Source organism: Apis cerana, linkage group LG1 (assembly GCF_029169275.1).
Source record: "Apis cerana isolate GH-2021 linkage group LG1, AcerK_1.0, whole genome shotgun sequence".
Classification (NCBI taxonomy): Eukaryota; Metazoa; Arthropoda; class Insecta; order Hymenoptera; family Apidae; genus Apis; species Apis cerana.
The window spans coordinates 417,662-430,700 of NC_083852.1; the positions used below are offsets into that span (position 1 = coordinate 417,662).

At 41.3% G+C, this 13,039-nt stretch overlaps 2 protein-coding genes across 17 annotated transcripts in view; both read left to right on the top strand.

Moving 5' to 3' along the window:
• LOC107992715 (E3 ubiquitin-protein ligase MYCBP2) overlaps positions 1–12,744 on the top strand; it is a 175,394-nt gene extending 162,650 nt beyond the window's left edge. For 4 of the 16 annotated variants that reach the window (XM_062082895.1, XM_062082915.1, XM_062082902.1 and 1 more), the window contains exons 31-54: positions 1,128–1,350; positions 1,443–1,787; positions 1,866–2,072; positions 2,155–2,360; positions 2,429–2,579; positions 2,655–3,012; positions 3,108–3,288; positions 3,350–3,555; positions 3,980–4,045; positions 4,470–4,559; positions 4,945–5,177; positions 5,273–6,796; positions 6,869–7,040; positions 7,126–7,514; positions 7,687–7,816; positions 7,890–8,296; positions 8,373–8,487; positions 8,561–8,751; positions 8,826–9,254; positions 9,337–9,705; positions 9,812–10,036; positions 10,125–10,897; positions 10,973–11,343; positions 11,459–12,744. In XM_062082895.1, the coding sequence (XP_061938879.1) occupies positions 1,128–1,350; positions 1,443–1,787; positions 1,866–2,072; positions 2,155–2,360; positions 2,429–2,579; positions 2,655–3,012; positions 3,108–3,288; positions 3,350–3,555; positions 3,980–4,045; positions 4,470–4,559; positions 4,945–5,177; positions 5,273–6,796; positions 6,869–7,040; positions 7,126–7,514; positions 7,687–7,816; positions 7,890–8,296; positions 8,373–8,487; positions 8,561–8,751; positions 8,826–9,254; positions 9,337–9,705; positions 9,812–10,036; positions 10,125–10,897; positions 10,973–11,343; positions 11,459–11,574 (7,477 nt within the window). In that variant the 3' untranslated portion in view covers positions 11,575–12,744. The remainder of the gene's footprint in view (positions 1–1,127; positions 1,351–1,442; positions 1,788–1,865; positions 2,073–2,154; positions 2,361–2,428; positions 2,580–2,654; positions 3,013–3,107; positions 3,289–3,349; positions 3,556–3,979; positions 4,046–4,469; positions 4,560–4,944; positions 5,178–5,272; positions 6,797–6,868; positions 7,041–7,125; positions 7,515–7,686; positions 7,817–7,889; positions 8,297–8,372; positions 8,488–8,560; positions 8,752–8,825; positions 9,255–9,336; positions 9,706–9,811; positions 10,037–10,124; positions 10,898–10,972; positions 11,344–11,458) is intronic. The other 12 variants (XM_062082925.1, XM_062082911.1, XM_062082938.1 and 9 more) reach the window with 12 other exon arrangements.
• An 89-nt stretch (positions 12,745–12,833) lies between these two features.
• Positions 12,834–13,039, top strand: part of LOC107992716 (WD repeat-containing protein 47) — a 62,785-nt gene continuing 62,579 nt past the window's right edge. Inside the window, exon 1 of the mRNA XM_028664345.2 lies at positions 12,834–12,973. The gene's annotated coding sequence lies outside the window, so the exon portion shown is untranslated. The remainder of the gene's footprint in view (positions 12,974–13,039) is intronic.

The following is a 13,039-nucleotide window of genomic DNA, read 5'->3' on the forward strand; positions in this document are numbered from 1 at the left end:
GCGCTCCCCATACGTCACATCGGTGCCGACCTTAAAGCCGACCGATCCCTCTCCCACTTCCATTTCGTTTCACGTTCCTTCCATCGATCTCCTTCCTCGTGTCTCGTATTACTCGACGTGGATCCCGTAAAACGAGACCTCGCGTCAAGGATATTTCACGATCCGAGTGTCGTATCGACAACTATGACGAATCAATCCTCTCCGATCTCACCTGTTTCCTATTTAATTCCATCCATCCCTGATGGACACTGCAATTCTAAAATTTCGATTTTTAGGGACGTCGACCAAGGATTTGAGAATCTATATCTAGAATTTCATATTTTAGGAAAATTCCTATTTTTAGGATGTCGATGTTGATCTGGGAATCTATACGTGATTCGAGAAAAATTCCGACTTTTAGGGACGATGAAGGATTTAAAAATTTGCTTCGAATCGATGACGTTTCGATTACTCAACAAGCTACTCGTTCGTAAATCGTCCAAGATAACTGGTTGTTGTCGGAGAATTAAAGAAAGTTGTCCGGTGAACGAGTTAGGGACGCGAACAAGGACTCGAACGAGGCGAATATAATTTCTTTGCCGAAGCGAGTTTCGATCAAATCCGCGGCGAGCGTGTAGCCCGATACCGGTTTGGTTACATTGGCTTCTTTGAAAGTGACCGAGTGTGTAAAGCCAGGCTTTCGAAGAAGTCGTTGGGGACGAAATCGGTGAAGTAACGATCTCGTATAGGTAGTACAGCGGACGCGTTTGCAAGAGGCGGGTCACGGAATTGCGACGTGATTGCTCCTTATTAGGGATGAGTCCGACGATGACTGGCCGGGGAAAAACGGCGATTGTCTGGCTCCTCTGGCGGAGGAGCATCGTCCTCTGCCTCGTCGCATATCCAACCAAGATCCGTGAAACGGATCACCAATTAGGGCCATCGCAATTTCGAAACTCGCTCCAATAGCGAGCATGATCCAACGTGTTTATCGTTTCTTTTTTCCTTTTTTTGCTTCTTCACTCTCTTTCGAATCGCGAAATTTGATTATATTTGAGACGGCGAGAAACGATCTCGGAAAGTTGGTTTTCTTTCGGATAAGATTTTCGAGTGAATTTTTCTTTTTTCTTTTCTCTTTCTGTTCGCAGTGGTCATTCGAACGAACGGCTGTTTCTCCGAGACTTCGTATCTTGCACGGCTGGCAGCAGCGGAGGTCGTTTGGCAAGATGGTTACAGCCAGACAGTTTCGTAGATCCCTCGAAATGCGAGGCGCTTTACTCGAAGGACGACATGAAGTGCGGATGCCCCGCCATCGTCACTGTACACACCAGAGATCAGTACGGGGATATCGTTCATGTACCTAATTTAAAGGTATGTACACGCGATATCATAATCGTTGATCGATTCGATCATATTATCGTGATCCGATTTAAATACTTAACTGTTCCGTTGTGACGTTTCAGGTGGAAGTGAAGGCAGTTCCTATAGAGAAAAAAGACTTGGGAGATTCGGAACGAGTTTCTCAACCCGACCCGTTGACGTTCGGCGGTCATCCTCAGCCACCGTTGGACGTGCCGTACGAGGTGACGATCAACAACAAGACGTGCTTCTACGCGATTACGATCATGAAGGCTTATCAAAACTATTCGTTCGAGGAGTTGAGGTTTATGTCACCGGCTATAAAAAGAACGAGCGAAAGCATGCTAGTTAGGCCGAACGACGACGGAAGCTATAGCGCGGCCTGGACACCGTCATCCGTCGGATGGTATTCGCTCGTGATCACTGTAGACGGATACGACATGGAAGACGTAAATATTTATCCTCCCGTTCTACGTGGGATCTCTTTTTGACCCAATAATCATTCGTCGATCTCAATTTTTTCGCAGAAATACAAGGTCGAGGTGAAGGAGTCGCCGCAAGGTATGCAGCCGCCTGCTCAAAACGTTGTGAAGAAACCGCAACATCAACCGAGCAGGCTTAGAAAATTCGTGGCGAAGAACAGCGCTGGCTTGAGGATAAGGGCGCATCCGTCCCTTCAAAGCGAGCAAATTGGCATCGTTTTGGTCAACGATACCATAGCCTTCATAGACGAGGTGCAATCTCGAAATCTATCCAATCCCGTACCTTCGTCGAGAAAGATTACTAAACCCTTCGTTACCCCCTCGTTCTCTTTAGATTCACAACGACGACGGCGTTTGGCTGCGACTGAACGCGGAAACGATCAAGGAGTATTGCAGCAGCAGCCATCTGGAAGCTTGGTGTTTGCAGTACAACCAACATTTGGGGAAAACGTTGCTTCTCCCCGTGGAGGAACCTAAATCGATCTTGGACCAAGTGATCAAGGAGACAATATTACGGAAAAGGCCGGAAATAGTTGACGAGTAATGCGAAATTGCGTGGATCGAACCTGCGCTCAAACGTGATCTCGTAATTGCGTTTATCGTTTCAGTAAAAGGAAGACGGTCACGTTCGACGGTGGCAGAAACATGGTGGTCGTAAAGTGCGGCGCTTCCGGCCACAATATTAGAAGTAGGCCGGGATTGAATGCGGCACCGGTTGGGAAATTGGCACTCGGAAACACGGTCACCATTCAAGAATACGTGAGTACTCCCCAACGTCGTCGGATAAAGGTGAAACGCGTTCGAGATGTATTACATTGCATTACACGGCGACAGTTCGTGAACGGCGAGGGTACGTGGGTACGCATGGACGACGAATCGACGGCCAAGTACTGTTTCCGGAAAGGTCGGGTGGCCGAGGGCGAGGCTTGGTCCCTGGCTGTGAGCAAGCACGGCGTCACTTACATGAAGATCGAGCAAGACTCCGAGAACGATCCGACGGAGAGGAAAGCGGCCGCGCCAGATCCGTCCCTCTCGCCTAATCACAAAGGTTTCGATTTTTCCGCGCCTTCCGTGAGTCACGAGGGCTTCAATTTCACCGCTCAAAATTTAACACCAGGTACAGCAGACTCTGGAGAGGGTAGTAATACAAATCCGTTCGTTTTTGGTTCGTACAACCAACACGATTCACCAGGTATCATTGCGTAAAAGCATGATGCGGATCTCTCCCCTCCCGCGCTGCGTATTTACATACCTTGTTCATTTTCTTTTTTTCATCGTGCGCCCCAGGAAGCGACAGATTCACCCCGGAGAAGGCCGACGTCTCGCCCAAGTTCTCCAAGGCCCATTCGAAAGAGAGGGTGGTGAAGGAGAGGGAGAGAGAGGGGGGCGGCGGCAAATTGAGCGTTCTGCAAAAGTGGTTGCGGGGCGACGACAAGTGTCACGGGGAGAAAAGAAGTTCACCCGGCAAGTGAGTGGAGAGGGACGAGCGGGGGGAACGGTTGCGCAGTGGGATTAGTTTCGTTATATAGTTTTGCCATTTGTAGAGATTTCTCGGAATTCGTCGGTGTATCCGTGAAGGAATTGGTGAAGGCGATAGGGGAGAGTCGGGCAAACGGTAACGGGCCCACGCCACCGGAGACCCCGAGAAGATTGTCGAGAAGTTCGTCGCCCAAGAATCCCCAAGGTGGGTCACCAAGATTTCACAGCCCGTCCTCTAGCCCGGTTCCGATACCCGGTACGTATACCACGCTACTTTCCAACTCGAAAATCGCTCCGATACTCTCCACGACGGACTCTTTCCACGTCTATCGTCTCTTATCTTTTCTTTTTTTTCCCTTTTTTTAACTTGTGATCTCATTCTTAATCTCGTTCATTCACGCGTGTGTCTTACTTCACACTTTTGGCACCGTAACTGGTCCGAGGAGGGAATCATTTCAGAAGCTGAGAGACCCGATAACGATATCCGTAAGATTATATGCATAGCGTCCAACGGATTTATATTTTTTTATCCATTTCGCGAACGAAACCATTAAGTTTGAATAAGTCACACACACTTTCCGATTTAACTAATTACCTTAGTCGATCAACCAACCTTAGGATATTAAATATAAGATTTTTTTGTCGGATTAGTTATAACAGAATAGTAATGTTGCTCTTAGCTGGGTCCAGTCGGCAGCCAGTTGGTTCTGGTAATTGCCTCTTCCCTCCTGCTGCTCATGCACCAGGTACTCGTTCCTTTCCTACTCGACATAACCCTCATTCTGTACCGTTAACGATACACACATATATATATATAGTGTATATATAGTGTTTAATGTTGTTCGCCATTACTTACTTTCCTTACACTTTACACTCTTACGATGTTTTTTTCAAGAAACGTACAATTAGCACCTTATCTCCTTGTTGATGTGTGCGACTGTCACAAGATTCAAATGCATGCGGATGATACTATATATATATATTATTTATAAATGACAAGGAATAATCAGTTGTGTTGCACGTACAAGTACAACGTTTTTTCCCTTTTTCCCCATTCGAGATAGAAAGTCGTATAGTGCACATGAGTATATGCAGAGTGAGCCTAGAGTTTAGTTTATAAATCGTAACACGTTTACATATAAATTCTACAATTGATCCAAAAATTATCAGGTGGGAGAAGTTTGATAGGAGGGGGAGATAGTATCAGCAGCAGCCCTGTGCTCTGTGGCTCCCCCCGAAGTGTCGGCCTCTCCCCATTAGGTAAGGATAACAACACACGTAATATATACTCCTATTAATTTTTACACCAGACGATAAACCGTTGATCGTATCTTACGTTACTTATCGAATCATTACTTCATTATCGTTCGTTGCAACTTCGGCCAATTTTATTTCGTTCGCGTGGCAAAGTGGCACGAAATTACACGAATTGCACGAAGTTTATGCGAATGTTACATCTGTTCCGTTTTTTCTCTTTCTTTACATATATATATATTCTTTATATATACATACATATACATACACACGTATCAGCAATATTCGTGAAAAACAAGGTGAAATAAAATTTGATCGCGCTAGAGAGAAAATGATCGCAAACATCGAAAATTTTAAATAGCTCATCTAGATTTGATCTTTCTCTTTCAAGTCTCTGGCGGGATGATAGACAGCGAGAGGTCGCAGCGACGGGGATCGACGCAAAGCGACACAAGTGCCTTGGTCAGTAGTCTAACTAGGGATCCTTCGCAATCTCCAAGTGCTGTGAGCACGACTGCCAACACTCGCGACCTCTCTCCAAGCCCGAGTTGTAGCTCTTTGCACATGAGATCCGAGGGTAGTATAGCCAGTCCACCCGATACACCGAAGCAAGAAGTCGTCGGGGTAAGCGATCGGAAACGTTCTCTTTCCATCAGAAACCTAAACGCGAAAGGTATCGAAGTAAAAGTAAACTCGTCTCGTTCCTTTTTTCGTGGAAGGATTCGCAAGAAAGCCCGAAGAGAGTTTCGCAGGCGCAAACGCAAACGAGTCCGGACAGCGCGACCACGGCGATGAAAGGACACTTCAACATTGGCTCGACCGGGCCGAAAGACGGGGGCAAGTTGGCCAGAAGGGATCACGCTAAAATGGCGAAGACGAGAACGAAACGCACCATGTCCCCGACCAACAGCCAGCAGAACACGAATACGAATCGAACGCTGAATCTGAACAAAGACAAGGTGAAAGAGGCTATCAGCCCATCGGTGGCCGAGTGCTTGAGAGCCGTGTTCGCGGCATTCCTCTGGCACGAGGGAATCGTGCACGACGCGATGGCTTGCGCCAGCTTCCTCAAGTTTCATCCCAGCTTGCCGAAGCAGGGCGCGCTCGTGGTTACCAGGCAAGCAGTGATACAAACGACGGACAAACAAAAGCAGGAGCAGAAAGCGCGGCAAAGGCACTCGGTCGAGGTGATCAACGCCGGCAATTACTTGTACATACAGCCGAGCACGGTCGAGGCTTTGACGCGGTCCGCGGCGAACGCCAACGCGAACAGGAACCGCAAGAAGCAGAAAACAGTGATAAAGGAGGAGGTCCAAGAAAACGTGAAATTGGACTCGCTGCCGGAATTTCAAACGGTGGCCGTATTGCCACCGGCTCTCAAGAGTCTGGTATTCCTGTGGGAGGAACTGAGCACCAACTGCCTTCAAACGATAGAGCAGCGATCGGTGCTGCCGAGCCCGATCTCGCAGATACAGACGATGAAATTGGGGAAGCGGCCGGAGAAACGGCCGCGGGAGGACAAAGCGAAGGAGCGGGAGAAGAAGAACAGTAGAAAGAAGAAGGAATGGAAACCGGTCGGTAGAGGAAACGGGGGCGAGGTGTTGGGAGGGATAGAGCGCGAAACGATTTGCGAATTGTGCGGTATGATGTTTCCGCACCCAGTGACATATCATATGAAAATGATGCATCCTGGTTGCGGATGGCATGCAGGTGGGAAAGGGTATAACAGCGGAGGCAACTATTGCATAGGTTGGGCGGGGAATTGCGGCGACGGCGGTATCGGCGGAAGTTCGTGGTACCTTATCTGCGACACGTGTCGCGATAAGTATTTGCGAGCTCGAAAATTGAAGCTCGCGAAAAAATTCTTAACAGGAATGACGAAGAAGAAGAATGCCTCTGCCAAAGTTGTGTCACCAGTTAGTAGCCCCAGCGGGAACGAAACGCACATAATTATGAAGAACAATGCTATGTTTCTCTTAGACTTGGCTAGTGCATCCGGATTGAATATTCCGAAGCAGCAGAGGCGCCCCTCCCAAACGCTGTCGTCCGTGGCAGAAAATTACAGTCCACCGGAAGCAGCTGGACCGTTTCCACCGACTGGGCCGTTCCAGTGTTTGCAAGCATTGGGGGTTCATCATTCGCAAAGCCACGACGAGAGATATTACGAGGAGACGTTGAGACGTCAAAACGGACATCAAAACGCGTACGAGGGCAATGTGATGGCTAACACTACGAACGGAAGGGTAAGAAGTTTGTGTTGTACCTTTCGTAGCGAGGATTGTTCATCCGATAAGTTATTTCCCTTCTTCGTCCAGCCTTTGTCGGAATGCCCTATGAGCGACAGCGACGGGGAAGGTGGTAAAGGTCGTGGGATATTTCATCGATCGGTATCGATGTCCACTGGCGCCCCATGGACTAGGAATTCGAACGATGGTAGAGTCGTCATGATGAGAAAACGAAACAACAGTAGCAGCGAAATGAACACTGGTTTGTAAACAATTGAATATTGAATCACGTACGTTTAGACTCGATACGGAATAAAATAACAATATTTCATGCTCTTTTATCGTAGATGCCGGATCTTCTCTTCTGTGTTACCCTTCTGCAGCTCTGCAAAAATTAGTACCATCGATGAATCAATCGGCAATTGTTTCAACGAATCAAGAAGAAGAAGTCACGACTAACGATAGAATAGAAATTCTCATGAGGCCTGTGATGCTTTTTGTGCTGCAGCAACATAATCTGCAACACCTACAACTTGCAATGAAGCAAGCGTTGAGACGTGCTGCTTGTAGAGTTTATGCGATGCAAGCGTTAAACTGGTTGCTAAGAAGTGTGACGCAACCTATTTGCCTTCATGATTTACTGTGGTGGTTCATTGCGTCTCTAACACCTACTATTCCACCTGATATTCCAGACACAAATGACGAAGACAATAAAACTGATAAAAAGGATGATCATGTGAGTTTCTTGTATATATTATTTTATCGTCTTTTTATACAATCTTTCTATATCTTTCTCATTGAAAAATTCAATTTCTTTAATTCATTCCACGATTATAAACGAATTTTCTTATGAATTTATTTTTCAGTATATAGAGTATATATTGTTAATAAAATATTATACTTTTTAGGAGATGATTGGCGTATGTGAACATCCTCTAAGCGATCTTGTCATAGCAGGTGAATCTGTTAATCCATTGCCAACGGTTTTTCATACTTTATTGCAAACTATCGCAGACTTGATGCTTTTACCACCCCCTGGTATGTTTTTTATATATAATATTATTTTGTATCTTTTACACGGACAAAAATGGCAAACTTTAATTTTTATTAGGTTCTCCTTTGCAACAAGCTGCCATTCGATGTTGGGGCATTAAATTTACACCTGCAGATCATATGTTCCTCCACAGAAGTCATGTTTTTAGTAATATTAGTAAAATACTCTCAAGATCGGAAGAAGAGGAAGATATTACGATGAGCATGCATGAAAGTCATCAATCGATTCATTCTCAACAAGTTAATAGTTGCGTGGAAGTTTTGAAGGATTTAACATGCGGTGTGGAAATTAAAGCATCGAGTAGGCAAGCTATGATAGGTAGCTTGACTGATAATTCAACGGAAACTTTTTGGGAATCCGGTGACGAGGATCGAAATAAAACAAAGGCGATAACTATCATTTGTGGTGCTCATTCTCTTCCTCGAATGGTGTACATTCATATTGATAACTGTCGTGATCTAACGGTGAGTTTCGAATAAGTAAATTAATGAACCTTAATTCATTTACCATATTTTTATACTCATTTTACTTATGTTACAGCACAAAGTATCTAGTGTTACATTTCAGTCGGGTAATAACGTCGATGAAATGATCAAATTGAGAACCGTAGAGGTTGAAAGCCGTTCCGCTGGATGGATTAACTGTCCAGTCACTGGTAAAATCGTATAATATATATTTTTGATTATATTATGAAATTATTATAAACGTCATTGTTACATTTCTTGTAGATCCACGTCATATTATTGTCGGTCTAAAATTAAAAGGTCCAGATAATTCTTTGCGAGTACGACAGATACGAATTTTAGGTGAAATTGAAGGGGAATCCTTGAAAATTGAAAAACAATTGAATGCCCAAACGATTCAACAAAGAAATTGTGAAACGGAAACATTAAAAGTATTCCGTTTAATTACTTCTCAGGTATTACATCAATTAATTACATATATTCCTCCACATAATATATGTATTTGCAACAAGTATATTTTATTTGTCAGGTATTTGGCAAACTTATACAAGGTGAACAACAACAACAACAAATGGACACTACGGAAGGAACTAACGAAGACTTGGAAGATAGTAACGATCTCCGCGAACACATGGTTGGAATTTTATTCAGTAGAAACAATTTAACTCATTTACAAAAACAAGTTTGTACACACATTGTTCAAGCTATTCAAAAAGAAACCATTCGTCTAAGAGAAGAATGGGAGGCGCTATTATGTTCCCCGACTCCTGCTAATAGCCTGTTAAGTGATAATAGCGATTTGCCTAAAGCAGCGGATGCATATTGCTTTGAAATGTTATCCATGGTACTAGCCTTAAGTGGTAGTTCAGTAGGACAGTATTATCTATCGCATCAATATGGATTGTTGAAAGATTTGTTGAGTTTGTTACATACTGGATCGGCAAGAGTGCAGCGTCAAGTATGCATTTCATTTTTTTTAAATTTTATATTCGTAAATTTTAAATCGCGAATTTTAATATAATATTTTCGATTATTTATAGGTAACATCTTTGTTAAAGAGAATTTTACCAGAAATTAAACCAGAAGTGTTAGCCAATGTTATTAGTGTCAAACGATTACCACCAACAGATTTTAGTATTATATCCGCAAATAATGGTCTTTCTCATAATACCGAATTTGATGAACATTCCGCGGGAATTCTTGATGTTTTCCTAAGTTGTATTGCTAAGGCACTCACAGTTCAAGTAAAAGTAAAAGGAAAAGAAAACAATGGAAAAGCCTTGCAAAGTATATCATTAGCTACTAGTATTCATCCAAAAAGTCAAGTTGGAACAAGATGGTGGTTAAGAGGATGTATGACTCGAAAATTAGCTGAAGTGATAATACAACTTTTGAAAGATATGGCATCGGTATGTATAATTTAAATTAAAATTATTATATTAAATAAATAATTTGAGATTGAAATATTTAATCGATCGTTTATATTTATATTTGTATTATTTATATTTCATATAGGGAAAATTGTCAGAAGCATGGGCATCAGTGACTAAAGCAGCTATTGCGGAAAATATTTTAAATCTTACCAGATTGGATGAAAGAAGCCGTGATCCAACTGAATGTCTTAAAACTCCAACTTTATGGCTTGCCCTTTCTTCTTTGTGTGTATTAGATTCCGATCATGTTGAAAGGTTGTCTTCGGGTCAATGGAGCGGTACCGAAGGACAACCGCCGCCTCCTAGAGTAAGAATAATAATTTTAAAATAACAATACACATAATATACACATTTTTATATACATTCAATATATTTTCTACATTTTTTATATCTAGCCAACGTGTAGTAATCATGACGATGGCGAGACAACGGCAATTATTCAATGTAACGTTTGTGGAAATTTATGCTCAGAGTGCGATAGAATTTTGCATTTACATAGAAGAACACGTATGCATATTAGACAAGTTTGCAAGGAGGAGGAAGAAGCGATACGCGTAGATCTTCATGAAGGATGTGGTCGAACAAAATTGTTTTGGATTTTGGCGCTTGCCGATAGTAGAACGTTAAAAGCGTTAGTGGAATTTCGTGATGGTTCGCCAAGAAAGCCCGTTGGTGCTACATCTGGAATTTGCAGATTTTGCGGTACTACTGGAAATACAGGTTTGCTAGCTGTAGGAAATATTTGCGCGGATCAGGATTGTCAAGAGCATAGTAAAAACGCGTGCAGCAAAGTACACGTATGTGGACATATTTGTGGAGGAGTACGAAACGAAAAGAATTGTCTACCTTGTCTACATAGATGTTTACCAGGCAGTGATTTGAAACAAGATGCTGATGATATGTGTATGATTTGCTTTACGGAGGCTCTATCCGCTGCACCTGCGATTCAATTACAATGTGGACACGTTTTCCACTTGCATTGCTGTAGGCACGTTTTAATGAAAAGATGGGTGGGACCTAGAATAACTTTTGGATTTTCTCTTTGTCCAATTTGTAAAGTTCCAATGGAACATCCTACTTTGACGGATCTATTGGCCAATATAAAGGAACTTTATGAAGATGTAAGAAGAAAGGCCTTGATGCGGTTAGAATACGAAGGATTGCACAAGTAAACACAAGTTTATACTGAATATTAAGATACATAATTAAGATTACATTTTTACATGATTATTAACTTTTACAGAGCGGAATCAACATTTGGACCAGGAGGAAGATATCATGAAGATCCTGCTGCATACGCAATGGAACGCTATGCGTATTATGTTTGCTACAAATGTCAGAAAGCCTATTATGGTGGTGAAGCACGATGCGACGCACAAGTAGGTGGAGAAACGTTCGATCCTACAGAATTAGTTTGTGGAGGTTGTAGCGACGTGGCAAGGGCTCAGATGTGTCCGAAGCATGGAGCAGACTTCCTAGAGTATAAGTGTCGTTATTGTTGCTCGGTGGCAGTCTTCTTTTGCTTTGGAACTACACATTTCTGTAACCCCTGCCACGACGACTTCCAACGAGTCACCACCATTCCAAAGGGTGAATTACCTTCGTGTCCTGCAGGTATTCTTTTCTTATCTTTTTTTATTTTGACATATATTATAATTCTATATCTATGTAAATATATATATATATATTACAATTTTATATTTATACATAACTATGATTTTTTAAATAGGACCTAAAGCAAAACAACTCGAAGGAGACGAATGTCCTTTACACGTCAAACATCCACCAACTGGCGAAGAATTTGCGCTTGGTTGTGGTATTTGCCGTAATGCGCATACTTTTTAAGATTCTAAAACAACTTGATTTGACTATGGGACGAAACTCTTTCATAATTTATATTTGGCACGATAGAAGTTAAAACTATTGAATCTACGAATGCAGTATATAAACGAATAGTTCGATATAAGTATTCTCATAATTAAAAATACGTGTGTCTAAGTGCTATGTGTATATCGATTTTTAAGAATTCTTATAGTGATCGCAAAAGTGGAATTGATGCAATATATACTTACAAAAGGAAACATATAGACACAACTGAATAGCTGCAATTATAAGTGAGAATTTGATGATGCGTGAAACTATAATATTTGTTAAGTATTACATAAGTCGTTTTTATTGGTAATTTTAGAAATTACTGAAACACATAGAGAAAACAAAAGAATCTTGTGCATATATTAAACTTCCATACAAAGCAAAAAAAAGAAGCTTGCACGTGCATAAATCATACACATTGTAGTGATTCTTTGATAAAATATCTTAAATATAAATTAGTATTTAATCTTTAAAAAATATAAATATATATATATATAAATATATATATATATGTGTGTGCATGTGTGTATATAAATATATATATATATATATATATATATATATGTATATGTATATATATGTGTGTATATGTATACGTACATATATATGTATATATATATACATATATATATATATATATAATATAATTCTATATGGTATAGAAAATATTTAATTATTGGCAATGATCCTAATTATATATATAAATTATATATATAAGAAGATTATGTATGTGAAAGAAGTGTGTTATTTAAAAAAATATGAATTAAATTGTGGTGAATATAAATTTAAAAGTAAAAATTGAAATGTGTATGAGAAATTATTATTGATAATATATGAAATGAATTATTATTAGCATTGTTGCTCGGCATACTCATAAACTTTGCATTTATTATCTTATCAACCTCTTATGTTTTTATACTTTTCCAAAGGAATAGAGCGTACTATTACATTTTTAATGTTATTTATTTATCAGCATAATGCATTGTATTATGTGCACTGCTTGCGAAATGATAGAATCATTGTGTATATTCATAAATGAATGCAATGTATGAACGATAACTGCGAATCGAGCGTCGATTGTTATTATTTGTGTTTCAACTTATCTAGTGCAGATTAAATGAAAATAATGATCGCAACGGAAAATATTATTCTGTTATTTACCTCTGATTTTATAACGAACATCACATCTGTCATTCGAATATGACAAGAATTCGAGAATCAAAATCAGCGCACTTTTCGACTGCTACTGCCGACTGATCGATCCAAGATGGCGATGTGCATCAGCGCCACGACACGGCAGTTTGTCTTAAGCAGTGCGAAGTGTAACGTGTGTGTGTGCGCGCGATCCTGACGTTTTTCGCCTTGATCAGCGGTAAGTAGCCTTTATTTACGACTCGTGCAACAATAGTTATATAATTCCAGAGCCGCGTGAGTTATG